This window comes from Scomber japonicus, chromosome 11 (assembly GCF_027409825.1).
Source record: "Scomber japonicus isolate fScoJap1 chromosome 11, fScoJap1.pri, whole genome shotgun sequence".
Classification (NCBI taxonomy): domain Eukaryota; kingdom Metazoa; phylum Chordata; class Actinopteri; order Scombriformes; family Scombridae; genus Scomber; species Scomber japonicus.
The window spans coordinates 21,992,991-22,012,706 of NC_070588.1; the positions used below are offsets into that span (position 1 = coordinate 21,992,991).

Below are 19,716 nucleotides of genomic sequence, written 5' to 3' on the forward strand. Positions count from 1 at the left end.
AAGGGACAGGCGTATCACCATGTGCCTTGTATTGTTTACCCTGTGGATAAATTCAGGCATTGACTCAGCTCAAACCTATTTGTGCCAAGCTAAGAGATGCTGGTGTGCAGCAGGGAATACAAACAAAGGGAATATAAACAGTTTTTCAAGTATACCTAAGAGTAGATATAAATACACAGACAAGAAAATAATAATGTGTGGATTGATTTGCAATGTGCAATGATGATTAGGTCATTTAATGGGTTTGAATGGACAAGAATAGAGACTGCAACTGTTATTTTCCAAATTGATTGATTGTTTGATGTGTGAAAATGTCCATCCAAAATGTCTAAAGCCAGAGACCAGCAGTCCAAAATCCAAAGATTCACAGACTTTCACCTCACAAGACAAAGAAATGATCGAAAATATATGCAGTTTAATTTTCCACTACGAACTATCGACTAATTGATTAATTTGCCAATCGTGTCAGCTGTAGATAATAGGCCAACAAAGTGAAGATAAGGAAAGGGTAAAGTTGTGACATCGAGATACTTTGGTCAATCTAACATTGCAACAACGTCACAGTTTATTAATTAGATCCGTTAATACTTTAGTGAAGCTCAGTGATGTTTTACATGTTTGCTCTTACAGGGAATTCGTAGAGGAGGACCGACAGGGAGATGAAAATCCTCTGTGTTTGAGAAGTCAAGAATGTATGAGCCACACAGGGTTCACACCGCACCACAGACATGCTGTCTACTCATGTATTAATCATCATTAGACCAAGATGAACCACAGTGCCTTCATGTGTGCATGTTTAGGGTTTCCACATTGTATTTGAATGGACAGAATTCTAGTAAACTTAATCACTTTACTGGCATGACTATTTTTGGTCTTTAATTGCATGTGTGCCTGTGGTGGATCAGTAAAGTGTTTGCACTTTGGCATACAGATGCAGACAACTAGTCTCCTCCCAAGGCTGAGAGCCCGGTGCAGGTCCGGTCTCTACACAGCTAGATTACAGAGTGGGTGCTGGTGGTACATGAACCGAGACAACCAGGAACTTGAACAGAATAGCCCTGTCGTGGGCCTCAAATTGCATAGGAGAACAAGTAACCACCTTCATGTTAGACATCTGAATGTGCTTTCTGTTTGTGAAGGGAATCTTTATACCCAACAGCAAACCCTCAGCACATTTGCTTAGTTTAGAAGAAGGTTTGATCCTGTGCTGTGCGGTATTGTTAAATTGGGGCAGAAGGATGCCAATTTGAAATGTACAAGTAATTCTATGTGAGTGCATGTTTATGTGTTTACAAGGGAGAGTGAACAGAGCCAGGCTGGCCACAAGGCCAAACCAAGTCCAGGATGTATTGGGCTGTGTCTGAGTAGAGTAACTCTTAGTACAGTCTTGAGGTCACATACTCTGTCTGGTAGAAATCCAGCAGCCAACAGTGCCTTGCTGTCTCGCTCAGCCATGAAGAGCATTACAGACCAACATAGATTAAAAGAATCTAAGTCTGCACAAGTGTACATGACAGAGCTCAGATCTGGCTTGTTCCACCGTGCTGAAATACTTTAATCCTTCCGCCTCTTCTACACTAGCTGTAAATCCTCATCTGTTTTACTACAGGAGGGACTCTGTGGATATTTCTACAATTCTAGCTTCAGTGAAGGGCTGTCAAGTTAGTGGGAGCTATGAAATATCAGTGTTGTCCTTGCTTAGGTATTCATGTGAACCTCTTGGGTTTGGTTCACCAACCTCTCTCTGTCCTCCTCCAGTAGAGTGGTAAGGCAGCTACTCTTGTGGATATAAGTCATGTGGCTCCTCTCTTGCTCTTCTAGCCTGCGTAGAGCATCACTGTGAGAGCGGGACACATGCAGAAGCTGCTCCTGTATCTGTGTAGATGACTGCTTCTGTGGCTCCATTACATGATTCAGCTGCGAAAAAAATGGAAAACAACACAGGGGGTAATGAAGAGGAAGATATATGTGTACCTTGATTTGTATACGGTCTGTCAGGAATGGCCTGTAAGGTATATATAGTGTATGTGGTAAATGAAGTTCTGAGGGTTTGTTTGCCTGATGCAGACTTCAGCATCTGTGTAGTGTAGGTTGCTGCAGACAATATCTATAATTCTTAGCTTAAGCTTAGATTAAGATCATCAACTCCAGTCACACAGACCAAGTGAAATGTGGCCATCAGTTATTTAGATATTCTGACACAGGCAGTGGGATTAAACGGTAAACGAACCCAAGGACCTTTTTTTTCTTCTTCTTTTTTGTTCAAGTGAAAAAATTGATACAGTCCAACGGAAATTAAATTGTATTTTCTGCTCTGTAAATCACTTGTCCTTTGAGAAAAAAAACAAAATTATTTGGTTTCATTTGATGAAATAGTGTTCTGTTATCTGTATACATAGACGGAGACTGGCATCCTGCTACAACAACCACCCACACTAACTTTCCTGCTAAAGTGTCCTTCTTATGTAACTTACAAACTTGAACACACATCGTCCTGCACTTTGTTGAACAAGCTACCAAACAAACATAGACAGACAGACGGATGCATAATCACTGCAGACGAATAGAGCCAATACAGTCAACACATGTAGTGCAAAATAACAGATTTGTGCAATGATGCGGCAATAATTGATGCTCTTTTGTCAGACAGTAATGCATTCACCTCATTAAATTTGACAATTCACTTCATATGGGGTCTAATTTCTTACTATTGGCTGTTGTTACCTCAGAAATCGGTTTTCCGTACACATCCTGCAGGTGGTCCTGCTGGGCCTGTAGGGAGTCCCTCTGCAGGGCATGGAGCACCTTCTCCAGTCTGCTGAAACCATAGTGGGCCCCCAGTAGACCTGAATCTGTCTTCTCCGATTTTAACACCGTAATCACCTCATCTCTAGCCTGATATGACAAACAATGCAACAGAACATGAGCTACATTTAGCTACAGATGGAATAAGTAAAGTGAGCAAATCATCGTACCTGTAGCTCTCCCTCCAGAATACTGAGCAGAAACAACATGTCATCTTGGGACAGGTCTTCTCTTTTGTGTCTGCTCTCCCGCCTCTGTCTCCTGTCTCGCCCGTTATCCCTCTGAAAAGGGCTTTTGGGGGGTTGAATGGGCTGGATGGAAGGCTCCATGTTGTTTTTCTGTGGATCACCTTGATTCCAAGCAACCTTTTTGCTGCTTTTACCAGGGTGATGCATTCCTAGGAGGAACAAGATAATGGGAAAGTATTGGAAGTGGCAGCTGAACACAGGGACAAATAGAAATGTGGGCCTCCAATCAAAGAGGTTAAACAGGGTCGCGTAATGTGTCTTTACAGTACAAGTGGTTATTGTGTGACTTTAATAAGAAACCAGCTGATGCAGATTATATAAGCCTTTATGAGCTAATCCAAAACCCAATCCAAGTCAGAAGGCCTCTTGTCATAACAGTTAGTGTTCCTGAAACGGATAGGCCTGTGCCTGGCATTACTTTGTGTTGGGCTTATGTCATCTCATAGCCTGTCTCTTAGCACATTTACAGCAATCAATGTCAGCTTTGCAGACAAAAGGACTAGAGGTTGCCAGAGAAGGGAGCCTTAATTGCTGACCATGTGAGTTAGATGTGAGTGTGCATATATGTGGTGGAATCATATTAGCTAAACTGTTTGCTAGCCAGCAACACTGACTTAGTGTTCTCCCATATTTAGAGAGGGAGAGCAAGCAGGTTCATATTAGTGAGAGATGATGTCATCGCTTTGCTCTTCAGCTCTGCTTCTCCAGTCCAAACTCTGTCTCAGGGAACGCCTTTTATTGCCTAGTTGTTGGTCAAATTTCTTTAGATAAGTTACTGAAGGACCTTGTGTTTACCAGCCTGATGAAATTGAGAAGAGCATTTAATTGATGTCAGGGCTGTTACTTTTTATTTGAAATTCGAACTTTGGTTTGAACGTGGGGAAAAATTAAATATTCAAACTCTGATGATCTGTTCAAAGTACAGAGTTTATAAGAGCAACATACCATTTGAAGTAGTTTTCCTTTTGAGCCAGTAGAGGGCACTATCAAAATTCACAATGTTTTTTGACCTGTCAGTAAACTAAACTAATAAATAAAAATGGACTGGACACTAGTGAGCAGAGCTTTGTGCATCAGATAATCATGACACCAAAGCTTCTTTTGGTTTTACACTGTAGATGGAAAAATGTAAACTTCTCAAATACACCCGTACATGTTCAAACCGTAATCTGATCCAAAATATGCCACTGGACAACACAAACAAACTTAGCACTTAGCATAAACAGATCAACGGATGACCATTTATGGGCATTTGCAAACAATCTCATGTCATCACAAGGAGGAAGTAGAGGAAACTGTGCATTCCCGTCACTTTTTGTAACTTAAACCATGTTTCACACGTCCAACATCATATGGGCATAAAACAGAAAATAACCCTGAAACTGATGGGTTCCTCGGACCATTTTACAGTGTTTAATTGAATCACTAAAGAGGAAAGCATTCAGTCTCTTTTTCTCTGCCTCCTACTCTGTGTTCTGAGTTGTCCTTTCTCTTCCACAAGTGCACACACATGCAGGCACTACCTCATTGTAGTCATCATGTCCTGAGAGCAACCTTGGGTCCCTCTAAACAAGATTAATACAGGTACATGAGGGACAAACATTGTGCAAGAAAAAACAAACATATAGCGAGCCCTTTTAGCTGGTTCCAGACTCTAGTGTGAAATATCGTGAGGGTGTTGGCTCAGTCAGTAGATTGTTTCTGCATACCAGTATTTTTCTGTCGGCCTCTGTGTGTAAAGAAAGAGTGATGTTCTCTCCACAGCCTCCCTCCCTTTCTCTTGATACCCTCTCTGTATCAATCAGTAAGACAGATGAAGCTGTCTTTGCTGTCCCCGCGTTCCTTTGCTCCACTTGTTTATAGCGACAGGAAGGGATAATGAAAGCTCTTAACACAATTGCTGGGGAGTTTTCATGAGGTCCCTTTTAAACTATCAAGACTTGCTCAGGAATCATTCACAGACCAGAGGCCGGCCTCCAACACACTTAACTACATGAATTCAAAACAATGATATCATCTTTTTCATTTGATATTCATTGTCCAGCGGCCCAGAGTCAAAGATAGGAAATTGTTGAGGTTTTGGACTAAAGAGAACCTTCATCAGTCACTTTGAATAGGTTTGCTATAGATCAAGATAAGACACGTAGCAGCGCTGATTAGAGTAACTCAGCAGTGGCCTTGGAGTGTGTTTTCCCTGGGCATACAATTCTTTTCTGTGCCCATCTGATGGTGCTGTTAATGACAGCAGTCGAGCCATGACTTGTGCTGCTGTTTCCTTGCCCTTGGCCTCCAGCTGACTAATGCTGACAAGACCCTGACCACCTCACAATTTTCTTTCTCAAACACACAGATGACACAAGTCAGACTCGGCTCTTTCTTTATTGTGTTTAGGCCGTCTAGACAAGCACATACATAGTGATGTCTAAACCCAAACTAAGACAATGCCAGCCAATGTAATTCCTCTAAATTTAAGTTCTGGCTGAGAGACAGTCAGCCTTAATAATGGTTGCCAGGGTTGCCTCACTGAGGACTGTCTGCCAGCAGGCAGGTTGGCAGCTGCACATGTGGCAGGCCGCCCCTGTTTATTTATCTGAACACCACCCAGAGCTGCATGCCTGCATCCCTCCTGCCTGCCCTGAAGGGCACTGGCTGCCCTCTGAGTAAAACAACACTTCCAAAAATGTAGCTCACTCTCACTGTTCTGGTCCACACACACAGGTGGGATTTTAACAGTATGGCTGTGGCTTATGGTTTGTTCAACCTGCTCCTTCAGATTTTTAAACCAGCTCTGTAATCACATCAAACCAAGATGTGTCACTTTTATATTTAACTATCAATAAAACACTGAGTGGCCCTGTCTGGACCTTTTTTCAGATTGTCTATACTCCAGGAGTCTCACAAATTAGTGGCTTCATATTTTTAGAATTTATCACAAAAGCAAGAAACCCACTAACAACTTGGCTAGATTTGAAAATCATGTCAAAAATGAGCTCAGCAAATGTTTTATGATGAGAAAAATGCATTGAACATGTTTGCCTCAAGAATTGAGACAAAGTATTTTTGTTGAGAAATGGTAAATGTAAACAGAAACGTTAAAACTCCCACTCACATTTACTCATATTTAGACATGAAAACAATCTGACAATCTGTCATTTCTTTGTGTGTTTTTCTCATTTTAGATCAGTGTTACTGATTTTGTCATCTGGTGTTCTCAAACTGGTGTTCTGAAATTTATTGTTGAGAAAACAATATTTTCTCCACTGAGCGTCTCCCCCCCCCCCATAGGAGTAAACAGCACCGCCAGTGATCCCTAGGTAATTTAAGTTTGAGACCCTTGCTATCGCTATTCATCTCCCATGAGCAAATTATATCCACTTTATAACCACCTGTCATGGCAGGTCGGTTCAGTCAGTGCCCCGAAGTCCTCTTTGGCCTCCAGTTTCTAGGGTCAAGTTCGCACAGTACTCTGTAATTTGCATTTGCCACGGCTGATGTATGTTTTGGCAGGAGCACAATACTGCAGGCATGGTTGGTAAGAGTGTTGTTACAGAGAAATTATACAGTAAGCAAGCCAGCTACAGAGCGAGGGAGAGCCTATAAATTTATATTGTCACCAGAAATGAACCACTGTTGTATTTTATGATTATATATGTGGTTAGGCTACTCTAAATGCTTTATACACTGAAGATAACTTTAGCATAAAGACAGAGTTTATTAGATTGCAATCAGTTGCCTTTGCTGCCGTTGTTATAATCACTCTCCCTAATGACTCTCTAAAAGCTGTTTGAGAAGGCTAAACTATTGAATTTTCATTGCCTGAGCATTTACTACAGTTTAGAGTAGATTTTCCATGTTGACTCAGTATAATGTCTTTGTTTTATCATGAAACTAATGATAGCTCTGCTGCAATTCTTTACCTCTATTAGATGATATTGTGTTGTACTGCATACATAATTTTTGAGTGGAGGAGAAATAAGGGAACTACAAAATGCTCATGAAATCTGGTTTGTGTGAACTTCTTGCATGTTGTAGTGATGTTTCCTGTGCCAGTCATTTTCTGCCGTAACTAAGGTACATTACATGGTAACCATAAATATGGAAAGCAAAACAGTAACCATTAGGCGGGCGGTGGTGTAATGAAATACGGCCTACATTGTTACGCTCTGATGTAAACTGTGTCCTCCAGAAGTTATTTTTGTTCATCAAGACTTCCTCGACAGAGAGGTGCTCATTGAAAAATGAAGATGTGACATTCTACAATTCACCATTTCGTGTGTGTGGGTGTTTGTGGATGTGCACACTTAAGCCCCCCTCTCACTCTGACACTAGACGCTAGATTCCACATGTATTGCATCATGTGTGTTGATGATTGATAGAGAACGAAGGACGAGAACAGTGTTACAAATATCATCCGTATAGTAAATGCCACTGGAAGATTTAGAGGAGAATAAGGACAGATGAAAAGATTAGATGTGTAGGTAAAGCAAATGTGGGAAGGAGACTGAGCTACAATCATGTTAACAGGAGGAGTGGAGTCAAAAGTGTAGTTATTTAGGGTGAAGTTAGGCAGCTATAAATGTTTTGGGCCACCTACAGCACCAACATTACGTAAGTTGCAATGTGCTGTCAAGGCATGCCAAGGTGAGGAAAGGGTTTCTTCCTTTGGTGCTTGTGAAAGCTTAAAAGCTTTGGGTTATTTACATAACCAAGTGTCTCTGATTAGATCATTGTGCGTGACATCATCAGAAGCAGAGGCGAGCCAGGATTGGCTGGACTCAAACACATGGATGTTGGAGTGTAACTGAGACAGTTTAGTTTTTCTATTAATGACCATGCGTCTGTGACCGAGTCAGATCACAGTTCACTTTATAAACCAGAGGCTTGGAGCAATGTGCATTGTTTTAGAACCAGAAAAGCATTTGGTTTATTGACTCAGATTTCATAAAGTGAGGGTTCAGTCTGCTTTCTGTGCATGCCCAAGTACATTTTTAAAAGTAAACCTCTTGTGCCACAAGTGTTGTTCAGCCCGTCTTGTGTTGAGTATCCAAAACATGGTTGTGAGCAAAGCGGTTGTCCTTATTGTGCATCCAATGCCCCTCCTGCTGGTGATATTCTATATCTGCATTTTCTTGTGTCAAAATTATGAGTCTTAAAAACAAATAAGACTAAATCAACAGTAAGAAACCCCAACAGGAGCAAGGACAGCCAATTAACTGTTACAACATCTACCACTATCCCTCACTTGGCAAGCTTCTAAATCTTTTATTTCAACTCCAATTAGCCAGTCTAAAAGATCTGTTCTTGGATTAGTCTCCCAACAACCAAAACAGCAACATGTAATTGAATACAAAGTCAAAATGTCCAGACGATGGAAATAATAAGTTGAACAACTGAATTTGTATCCAGACTGGTAATCTTTTCTCTCAGAGAGTTATTCCACTATAGCCTGCTTGTTAAATTTGTGCGTGCAGCCTAAAGTCTCCATTGATTTAACAATAACACATACTCAATTGTGGCTTGAGAGAGGAAGCTGCATGCCTCCAAAACCAATAACTTCTACACCCACACACCCCTCTCCCAACCCACCCAAGATCAGGCAATTGGTACACGTCTTGAGATGAGTTATTGATTGTTAAAACAACCAGAGAATTGTTTTCACGGAAAATATCACATTGTTTTTTACAGAATCACCAATTTAACAACATAAATGCTGTACGATGTCCGCCTCAGGCAGGTTACATGAGTGTGGGGGGCTGGGGATGGCCATGCCTGTATATAATGGGATGTTTTTAGGTTGCCGGAGGATAAAAGGTTTAATTGGTTTGTCTTATCCCTCCGTACAGGCCTAAATGGTATCTGTAATCAGACTAATAGTGTAAACTGTGATGGTGATTAAGTGCTTTTCTAAAGGTCACGGCCAACATAATTGTTAGCGAGTTGTGTAGGCGCTGTGCCAGGTGACACGTCACGCTTTAAAACCATCCGTACCTGAGTGCTATTTGTCTGGAACCGAAACAATCAACAGTTTCCCGTAACCAGTCAATTGATTCTCATTACATCCAGTCAGTGCCATTGACCATCCATTAAAACCAGTTACCTCTATTGATCGGCCATTAAACCGGGCGGCTGCATTTTCCTGCATCCGAGCCCTCTCCACTGCCATTGACTTTCATTGATCTACGGTTATCTGAGATGAGGGCTTATTGCCTTGTGTGCATCTGAAAGCATGCTTCCTCCTGACCCCACCATCTGGAACCATCGTGGCTTGGAGGATATTGGGGGTGAGGGGACTCTTGAGATATTGACCGTCTGATTGGTCCGGTTGGCCTTACAACAGCTTTGTTTCCTCACTACTTTTTTATTTTACATGGTATGAATTGAGTTAGCCTTTGTCATCTTTATTAAACCTTCCATTCATTATTCTATTCTTTTGTTCTTGGATTATATACTCATCTGTCCGTTCTTTTCTTTACTGACTGGGTGTAAGGATCACTAGAGGCCCCTTTTTAGATAAATAATCAATCATTTTTTATATTGCAGGAAGCAATACAAAGTACTGAAGAGATTTTTTTCTTCTCCCTTAACGTGTACAATACCTGTCCAATCTAGTGCTGTCATGCAATAAAAAGAAATCAAAGAGCAGAAACATAACAAATACACATGCATCTATAGGGGTTGTGCAGGATACAGTTAACATCCTGTCATGTTCTGTGACATTTATAGAAACACTGATCTGGCCCAGTTGACCTCAATTCTAAATCAAAATGTCAAGAGGAAAAGTGACTCGAAAGAATTTGTTGTTGGGGCATAGAAGGACATTTGAGAGTTCAGTGCAAAAATAAATCGACAGGTCTGGAGAAATTTGGGAAAAAGCCTGAATACCTAACCAACAACGTGAGGTTGACCGGTGACTCTGTTATGCTGTCCTGAAATGATTTGGGTCTACTCGTCCCCTTTGGTGGAAAGTGTCACTGCAAATAAATACAAAGTTATACCAAGTAATCACATTTATCTTGTAATCGCACTGTCTGGTCCTGATGTGGGTGCTCTCTCCAAACATGATGATGCATCATCCACAAGGGGTCACTCAAAGGTCTGATAAGTGTGACAGCAATGTGAGTCATATGCTATGGCCTTCACAGTCACCATGTTATGACGCACTCCTCACCACTGTCATCAAAACATTTCAAAGAAGGAATGTCTTTTGTAAGAATTGTTTATCCCTCCGGTAGAGTTTGCAGACTCTACCCCAAGATGCATTGAGGCTATTCTGGGGAACCACAGTGGCACAAAACCTTACAAAGACACTTAAATTTAGTTTTTTGGCCTTTTCTTGGCTCGTCACCCAGCTGCATGTCCATTATGTTGGACTGTTCTACACCACATTTACGACTTATTCTGTGCCTGTAAATGTGGAGGTTAATGACCAGCTGGGTGCATCACCTTGTCAAGCCCCCTGCCTCGTGGTTGATCATCTGTCTGTGCTTCACCATGCATTTAAGGCTTTAGTAAGACAGATGCTAATTACAGTAGTCACAACAGGGTGAGCACAGGTATAAATAGTAAAATGAATGGTGGCTGAATTTCATTCAGCTGGTTCAGTCTCAGGATCCTGGTATTGTTCATGCTGGCTCTCCGTCACGGCTTACTGGGACACTTGAATAGAGCGGAGCTATTGTTAACGTTATTCCTAACACTTCTCTTCCTATGATAAGTACTGTGAAAGGGCCTATGACTGAATGTAAGTGTACATTTAAAGCTCCCCTTGTAAATATTGTGCTCAGATTGAATGTATGAAATGGATGAAACCACGGCAAACTGTATTTTTTCTAACCTTCAACTAACCTGAGCTGCTGTGTTAGTCGAGTGTTGAATCTATCCTTATTCATGTAGTAATACTCAAACAAGAAATATGTAATTAGATACACTCCGTGCTTGTATTGTCATTGTCATGGTAAAGTTCAGATGACACACTGATTAAAAGCCAGTATAGATCATCAAAGTCACAAGCATTCTTACGCTAATGATAAATCAGTTCCCTTTGTGATACTACCTAGCCCCAGTCTGTTTAAATGTACCTATTTTAACTCTAGTCTCATCCATGTAGGTAGTTTAATTTAATATTGAACCACATCTGATGACTTTCTGCCTCTGTTACAATAGAGGTAAATGGAAACATACGCAGATAAATGTGTAAACAGCTTTCGGCTTTTAAAACTCTGCACGTACACCTTTCTGCACAGTGAAGGCCAAACATCCAAGTGAAGTAACAATAAGAAGACCTAGTTCTGAGTGGAGGGGGACTTTAAGGTTGGCGTAGCTGCCCTGTCAGCACCCTCCACTCATCTGAAGCCTGGGTTTGGTTAACTTCTGAACTCACAGGGTTTATTGTAGAGAACAGTGTTTCACAGCTAATTTAACACAGAGCAGCAATGTCAGGTAATTGTTTTTTGTGTTGTCTACTCAAGCACATAAAATGAGCCTGTAGCGCATGCAAATCACATTAGAAATGTGAACTAATTTTAAGACTTGACCCCACAAGCTCAACACTTTAACCTGCTGATTATACAGAAATTAAAGGGCGCTTGCTGTAAAATGTTTGCCACAAATACCCCCTTTATACTCAAAGCTGCATCCACACAATATCACACCCCCAACTTCACTGGTGAACACAAGCCAGAGAGGTCCTAGAGGCAAATACCAGTACTGGCAGAGAAAAACCTTACCTGCTGCAGGACAGGCGGACCACTCACTGATCATACAGGCCTGAGCTTTGCTTTCATTATGATCCATTTATCTCCAATATCATTGCCTGAAGTGTCTCTCTCTCTGTCATTTCCTTTTCCCTTTGTTCTTGTTTCATTGGTCTTTGGCACCAATGTATCCTCACTTCACACTCCACTCTTCCCAGTCCAAAATGAGAGAACCAGGAGAGAGAGAGAGAGAGTGGGTAATGGTTGGTTTGATCCATCAATAGTGGGGGTGGTCTTTCAACAGAAGGAGTGCTGCACGGCTGGATAGATGACTGTAAGGAAGAGGGTGAAGATAAAAGTCTAGCAGTGAGGGATGAAGTAAAGGAGTGAGAAGAGAGGAGCACAGCTGGCAGGCATCAATCCATCACATTCTCGGTTGTTTTATATGGCCCGAGAATATAATGGCTCCAGGGAAGTGGAAGAGAAGGAAGGCGGGAGGATGGTGTGATAGAACAGATTGGATGGGATGAATCGATGTGAGATGGGAAATAAGACGATAAAACAGGAAATCTGGGTTCAGGTGTTGGATGGTTAATGTGTGGTGTATGTTTCAGGAACAGATCTCTTGGAGTTTATCAGTTACCCACTGTGGCAGGTCAGAGACATGTTCAGGTGGTGCTTGTCACTGTGTTATGCTAAGCATTCATAGGTGTAATGGTATGAAAATCATTATTTGTTTTGTTGCTTCAATATAAATATATGAATCTGCATGCACACAGAACAAGAAACTCCAGTTATTCTGACTTGGTAGTGTTAACACATGGTTGACTTTAAGTCACATTAAAGTAACTTAACTTAAATATGCTACTTTTGCAGTGTTACATAATGGAGCATATTCGTCTACAAGTGAAAGCAAAAACAAACAATCTGAGCATTGCTCCTTTTTAAATTCACTGAGATTTCACTTTTTACGTACTTTATACTGATAGTGAGTTAATGATGGTGGCTTTGCAGCCATTTTGCCAACCGTTGATGATTTTGTAGCTCCTTCATCAAGTGGGAGATATTATTGATGACATTCTTGGTTTCTGAGACAATACTTTTATAGACACATTTATTTATCAATAGACCGACAGGAAACATGGGAGAAAGGGCGGGGTGTGACATGCAGCAAAGGACCTCTGATCGGGGTCAGCTGTGTGTATGGCATGCGGTCTAACCACTTGACCACCTGCACGCCCTGAGACTATACTGTATAACTACTAGGCTGAAATGAATTACTTTTCTGACTCGTTTGCTTAATTTTACACTTTTAATGATATGATGTGAATGCAGCATCGTGCAACTTCCTTCAGTTGTGTTTCGGCTCAAAAGGGTGATTAAACACTTCATCTGTTGTCTTCCATTTGTGGTTAATAATTTGTTGCTACTGATTTGGCAAGAAGCCTGTATGAAATATCAACTCATAGAGCTTCAAACACCGAATAAGATAAAGAGGCAATATTACCAGTATTTTAAAAGTGAACATTCAGGACAGACACAGCAATAAAACCTCCACATTTATTGTTGAGTTCAGTCTAGAATTCGTTTTTAAAGCTGAATTTTAAGCAAGTGTGCAGATATGCCAAGAGGTCAGAACATGGCCTCATAGCATAAGACAAGAGGTATGCACTGAGAAGTGTTAGTAGCAACAGAGAGGCTAAATATAACCATATGCTTAAATCAAGGACTGCAGCGTTGTTGTTATCTCAGGTGACGTGTATGTGTTTCTGCTTTACTCGGTTTCTTCTTTTTGCACTCAAACCAGATGTAAATGAAGCCTTAAATCCAGAATGGTATTGATGACATTTCTACCTGCTTTTTTTTTTTTTGTTAAAGATGCTTCTGAAGTGGAGGAGGAGACAGAACAAAAGAAACTTCCAGCAGCAAAACCAAACACCCAGACAAAACCAGAGAAGAGGAAGAGGATAGAAGAAAAAACAGTGAAGGCAAAGAAGAAGAAAAAGAATGAACAGGTATAACCTTACACCCGCTCTGTTTTTCATACTTCTCTTAACTATAAAACCTTTTCATTCAACCCCATTGTACTGTTGTCAGCATAGTGTACTGTTGCACTTATTAGATATCAGAAAATGATCATCTGTCTCATGAAGAATGTAATGAATCAGACTTAAATATGACAATGGACATTGGACTTTTTGTTACTAAGTAAGCAATATATAGTAAACACTGTCATACAGTATATCATCAGTGGTTTTTTTATGTTTTCTGCATGTATTGTTGTTACAGAAAGAGGTTGTAACTCCTCAGAAGACAGTGACTGAGGATGAAAAGTCAGAGAAACCCAAACGAAAGAGGAAGGTGAGTGTGTGGACTCGGTGGCGACACCTGCTGTTGTAAACAGTTATTGTTGCATAGACAGTCACTGATATGAAAATCTATTTTGTTTTGCAGAAGAAAAAGAAGACAATTACAGATGTTTTGGCCTCCTCAGAGTCAAAGCCAGGCTGTCCGGCAGACCTGCAGAACCTGGTTACACAGTATTTCTCAGACAAGCGCTCTGTTATCGAGCAGGAGGAGCTCAAATTGCATGGTGAGTCAGGACGAGTCCACTTTAACATTCAGTCAATATTTGCTGATCTGTTGTTTTCATCAAGGTCACTGTCTGCCCTCTCGCATCCTCCAGACTCCAGTTTCCTGTCCAGTAATGACCTGACACACAGCTTCTCCTCATACCTGAAACAGAGTGAGTGGTGTTCTAAATCCAGTTTATAAATCTTATATTAACTGTTTGCTTCTGGACACACGAGTTTCACTTTTATTTTCTTTTTCCTGTTATGTTTAGTTTGTCCAAAATGGTCGAAGATTCAAAAGCAGCACACAAACAAGAGTTCTGTGGTTCTGCTCATCGTCTGTAGCTCGGCTCTACGAACCATCGAGCTCATCAAGTAAGTGAAACATCTGTGATGTTTCTTTTTCCTGCAATACATTACTTTAGCATTTGATTAACAGGAGAGAGATTTGTGTTGTTCTTCCCAGGCAGCTGACAGCCTTCAAGGGTGAAGCCAAGGCACTAAAGCTTTTTGCGAAACACATCAAGGTAGTAGACAGTTACTCATCAGGATGCATGTGGATTGTGTGGTTCAGTCAGAACAGCATTAACTGTCGTGTATGTGTGTTCACAGGTCGAGGAGCAGGTGAAGCTGCTGCAGAAGGGCATCACACACATTGGAGTTGGGACACCTGGCAGGATCAGTGCTCTTATTGAGAAAGGTATGTGTGGGCACTGTGAACCATCAAAGCTTTCAAAGCCTTCTTATCATATCCGGTGGAAATTTAGATTTGTATTATCTTTTTCCACCCAGACGGTTTGAACTTGCAGGCGTTGCGCTACCTGGTTCTGGACTGGAACTGGAGGGACCAGAAGCTCAGAAGGATGGTGGACATTCCTGAGGTGAGCTGCTGCCCCCTGCTGGGATCAAATATGATTGGCTTGCTGCATGATTCTATTATTTTTTATTTATTTTTTTAATTTGATATTTGATATTTCTGCATGTCTATTTCAGATCAAACTGGACTTTTTTAAGCTGCTGGAGAGCGGTATCCTAAGTAGCTGCAAAGAAGACAAAGTTAAAATTGGACTATTTTAACTGCACATTGTAAACTTCACCATGTGCTGATAATTTACACCACAACTTCATGTTCAAAGTGCCGTACTGATGTGCCTCCACAACATGCTGAGGGGCCTCTTCCTGTTTGTTTTCCCTTTTGTGTCAGTGTGAAACCTGCGCTGTGCTTTTACTATTTTCAGAGGCCGTGTCAAATCTGTGATGTTGTTTGTTCACTCTTGTAGTCCAACGCGATGTCTCAGTGTGATGGATTGAATAAATGGACTCTGAATGAAACCGGCATCCTTCTGTTTGTTTATTCTGACCTTGGGCAGTCCCTCCCACAGAGAATGTGAGGTCATGAGTTTACTTGCCCACTAGGAAGTCCAATTTATCATAACATTCTTTGATAAAACATTTAAAAGCAGCACTAAGGGGGCGCAAAACCAACAGTTTATCTCCAACAGCAAATTAGAATAAAGATGTAAAATAATATTCTGTTTTATTTTGATGCAAATAAACAGAAAAACGTTTGTCTTGATGGACAGAAGCAATAAAAACTAAAGAAAATGGAACTAACAGAAAACAGAAAGAGGTAGTTAGGTAAGAGATTGTGGTTAATGAGTTACAGGCCAGTAAGGTTTCAACGCCCTGCAAGGCCTGCTGGGAAAATCTCTTGGCAGGCAGAGTTGTGTGAGTGTAGAGATATCGCTGAAGTAAAGAACAGGAAGAGAGCAGCGCCTTCAAACACACTTATTGGATCTGCAAACTTCCTCTCCTATCCTCAACCGAAGGTTCCTCTCATGGGCACAGCGAAGGTTAAGTCTGGGCCCTTGGCTCGGAGGCCAGACAACTCTGCTTTCAAACAGCAGAGGCTCCCTGCCTGGTCTCCCATGCTAACAGCTAACACTGTGCTGCCCTTCTTCTATTTTATGGCTTTGATATGTATGCTGCTGGGAGTGTGGCTTCTTCTTACTGTGCAGACCATACAGGAAATAAAGGTGAGAGTGTGTTTCTGAGAACTGCGCCAGCTTATTTAGTAGTGTTTTTGACAAGTGGATTTCTATTCTAGTGTAAAATACAAAGTGTGTGTGTGAGAGAGAGGAAGAGCGCGGATGGCCTTGTGTGCAATAAAAAAGGGAGTGACAAAGAGTACTGATCCAAGGTTATGTTTTGAATTATGGTAAACAGGAACAGTTTATTCTCCATTTTTTCTGTTCATTAATTAACTCTCTCCTGTCCTCTCAGCTGGACTACACAGAGGTCGGGACATGTAATGAATGCTTTGAAATGCTTAAAAATGTGAGCAACGCAGGAAAGAGCTGCCCTTGCAAAGTAGAGTTCGACGTTGACAAAGCCTTCAAGGTAATAGTCTGAGTGTGACAAACATATCAGTTTGACAAAAGAGCTTTCAAACACGTCATGGTTTCTGATGCTTTATCATACAATCTTATAAATGTACCTTGAGTTGAGGTTATTTTGTCAAACTGTTGTATTTCATAACTACTTCTGCTAAAACATGAAGTGAACTAGACCCACAATTCAACCTTGCATTTCTGTTTGCACACATATGCTGATAATGTGCACCCTGCTGCTGTCCCAGGGAGATGTCTTTTTCTATTATGGCCTCCGAAACTTCCACCAGAACCTCCGAAGATATATGGACTCCAGAGATGATGGACAGATGGTTGGCAGGATACAAAACTTAAAGGTAGCGCCACAATATTTTGTATTCATTTTTATATCAGTGTAAGGAAGCTTCACTTGATGACAACTGCAAAAAAATTCACATTTGTCTCCATGTGAGAAGCTTGTTTGAGCCTGATGGTGTTTCATACACTGTAAACATTGTTAAATAATGTCCATGGATGTCTCTGTTAACTATGTTCCCTGACTAGAACCCCAGCACATACTGCAAGCCATTTAATATAGGCAAAGATGGACTTCCCATTGCTCCCTGCGGTGCTGTGGCCAACAGTATCTTCAATGGTAAGCACCACTCCTAATACACTTCAACTGTCACATCCATCCTCCACTTTCTCCTCAATGCTCCCTCTCGACTCATCTGTTCTCCCAGATACCTTCAAGTTCACGTACCGTAGTCCCAGCAATGTGGAAGCTCCGGTCCGTCTGTTACGGAGGGGTATTACCTGGTACACTGACAAAAACATCAAGTACCGGAACCCAAAAATTGACAACTTGACACTGGCTGAGGTGTTTCAAGGTACATAGGGATCTATACCCTTGATCAAACACAGAATGTCAGTTTCTTAACTTCCTGTTCTGTAATATTTTACTCACCATGCCTAATGTGCGATCACTCCACAGGCACGACACAGCCACCGTACTGGCATAAACCTGTGTACGAGCTTGACCCCCTCGAGCCGGACGACAACGGCTTCATCAATGATGACCTGATCATTTGGATGAGGGAGGCAGCCTTCCCCAATTTCAAAAAGCTCTATGGGGTTTTATACAGAGCAGACAACCCATTCATTGACGGGCTACCAGAAGGGCGATACACCATCGACATATCCTACAGTATCCTTCCACCGGTGTTAAAGATTTTAAGGGAATGTTTGTGCGGCTGTAAGAAGTTGCCGCTACAGGAAAGTGAGACATACTTAACATGTGTCCCATTGTGTCCATTTGTTTCCATAGCCTTAGCGTCTATTTTAAGACCATTGAGCTTCTCTTTGTGATCGCCTATTTTCAGCCTTGACCTCTGCCCTTCCAGATTTCCCTGTGCAGTACTTCCGAGGCAGAAAGGAAGTGGTGCTGACCACGCTGACCTGGTTCGGAGGTCAGAACCATTTCCTTCCCATTGCTTACCTAGTAACCAGCAGCCTGCTCCTACTGATAGCCGTCACCCTCACCACGGTTTGGTGGAAGTTTGGAAAGGATGGAAAGAATATGGAGGAGTGAAGGGTGAGGAAGTGATACTGAGGAGTGAAAGGGTGGAAAAACTCAAAAGCAGCTGAAAATTGTGCAGTTTAGGAGAGATGACAAGAACATTGAATGAAGATGTAAGTAAATGCAGTATAAGGAGAATGGGTTAAAAATAATGTTAATTTGGTAAATACTGTAATGCGTCTAATAACCTGTGTGATGGCTTTTAGTGTGATGTTGTTGCCTAGTTGTGTTGGTGCTTAATGTTCCATTATACTTAATAAATGTTTGCATTTTTAAACATACACCATTTTGTTTATAGACAAAAAATGCCATTAATAATTACTGGTATCCAGTCACAATAATGTTGAGGCTGTTTTTTCGTATATGTTTGTAGAAGGTTTCCAATTACAGCATTAGCACTGAGATTAGCAACTGCAGCCAGCACTAGTTCAACATTGTTCTTACATGCTTATACATGACAAATAAAGTAGTAGTATGAAATATTCACTATTTTTTCCCAAGTCTGTCTTAAATCAGTAGTCAAGTGAACTTGACATGATATGAACATTGAAACAGGTTTAATCGTTCCTCCTGTTTATACTGAACATTAGATACCCTCTAAATGCACTTACAGTTGAGGTGATGGGAGCCAAACACAGCCATTGTTATGAGCAAAAATGTACTTAAAAGTTTATTTGAAACTAATTTAAGGCTGCAGCCATCCAAATTAAACAATTTATCAAGAGGATATCTTCCAACATTTTGTAAGAAAAAATACTGTTTCCCTGGACAGTGAGTCCATGCTGAGCTGCTGCAGAGGAAGAATAACAAAAACACAGTAACTTTGGAAGATATCCACTGGATTAAGCTAATTAGATTGCTGCAGTCTCATTAAACCTTTGAGTACAGTTTTGTGAGGAAGAAGGAACGATCAAAGCAAGTAAAATCTGTTTCAGTGGATATATGAGCACCTCATAATTGTTTTAAGACAGACTTGAAAAATTGTGAACCTGTCTTTTAAGAATAGAATAGTGATGGATTATAGCAGAGGAGAGGATGGTGTTTAGATCAGTTTCTTTCCTATCAAGGTAAAAAAAAAAAAATCATCTCTACTTTGTTGTAAATTACTGTAGTTTCTGTGTGATTGTGAAGTCAAATGTAAAAAGATAACACAAGATGTAATAGATACATAGAGCGCCATCACTTATTGTTTTTGTGTTGTGGGTTTACAGTAAATGTGTTCATTTGATGACAGCTGGTGATTGTAATAAAGCATTTTCTTTTAAAAATTCTTTATTTCTCTATGTACAATCAGTGAGAGCCACATCAACAGCTCCTCTGTGAGCAGGGAGCACCAAAAACTCTGCATGTAGATTGCCTCGGTTATCGAGTGCAGCTGTGTGAACAACACAGCAAAACCCTCCTCCAGGCTCCAGGTTGCTGATCTCTGAAGTTGTAAAGCAGCTCGTT

The 19,716-nt window shown here is 41.0% G+C and overlaps 2 protein-coding genes across 2 annotated transcripts in view; both read left to right on the plus strand.

Annotated features, from left to right (window-relative positions):
- cmss1 (cms1 ribosomal small subunit homolog) overlaps positions 1–15,651 on the plus strand; it is a 28,893-nt gene extending 13,242 nt beyond the window's left edge. The window contains exons 2-10 of the mRNA XM_053328935.1: positions 13,625–13,761; positions 14,036–14,107; positions 14,201–14,339; positions 14,433–14,492; positions 14,592–14,694; positions 14,786–14,846; positions 14,932–15,019; positions 15,112–15,200; positions 15,313–15,651. Coding sequence (XP_053184910.1) covers positions 13,625–13,761; positions 14,036–14,107; positions 14,201–14,339; positions 14,433–14,492; positions 14,592–14,694; positions 14,786–14,846; positions 14,932–15,019; positions 15,112–15,200; positions 15,313–15,396 — 833 coding nt within the window. The 3' untranslated portion in view covers positions 15,397–15,651. The remainder of the gene's footprint in view (positions 1–13,624; positions 13,762–14,035; positions 14,108–14,200; positions 14,340–14,432; positions 14,493–14,591; positions 14,695–14,785; positions 14,847–14,931; positions 15,020–15,111; positions 15,201–15,312) is intronic.
- A 386-nt stretch (positions 15,652–16,037) lies between these two features.
- Positions 16,038–19,537, plus strand: tmem30c (transmembrane protein 30C). Its single transcript, XM_053328474.1, has 7 exons — positions 16,038–16,355; positions 16,603–16,719; positions 16,958–17,065; positions 17,253–17,343; positions 17,432–17,578; positions 17,683–17,895; positions 18,092–19,537. Exons 1-7 carry the CDS (start codon positions 16,158–16,160, stop codon positions 18,277–18,279), a joined length of 1,062 nt encoding a protein of 353 aa, XP_053184449.1. The 5' UTR covers positions 16,038–16,157; the 3' UTR covers positions 18,280–19,537.
- Positions 19,538–19,716: the final 179 nt, after the last annotated feature.

Excerpts from the sequence above, each read along its gene's own strand:
- tmem30c (XM_053328474.1), top strand. The coding sequence starts at position 16,158 with ATGGGCACAGCGAAGGTTAAGTCTGGGCCCTTGGCTCGGAGGCCAGAC. Across the intron at positions 16,720-16,957 it reads ACGTTGACAAAGCCTTCAAG|GGAGATGTCTTTTTCTATTA; the intron begins GTAATAGTCTGA and ends CTGCTGTCCCAG. Across the intron at positions 17,066-17,252 it reads GCAGGATACAAAACTTAAAG|AACCCCAGCACATACTGCAA; the intron begins GTAGCGCCACAA and ends TTCCCTGACTAG.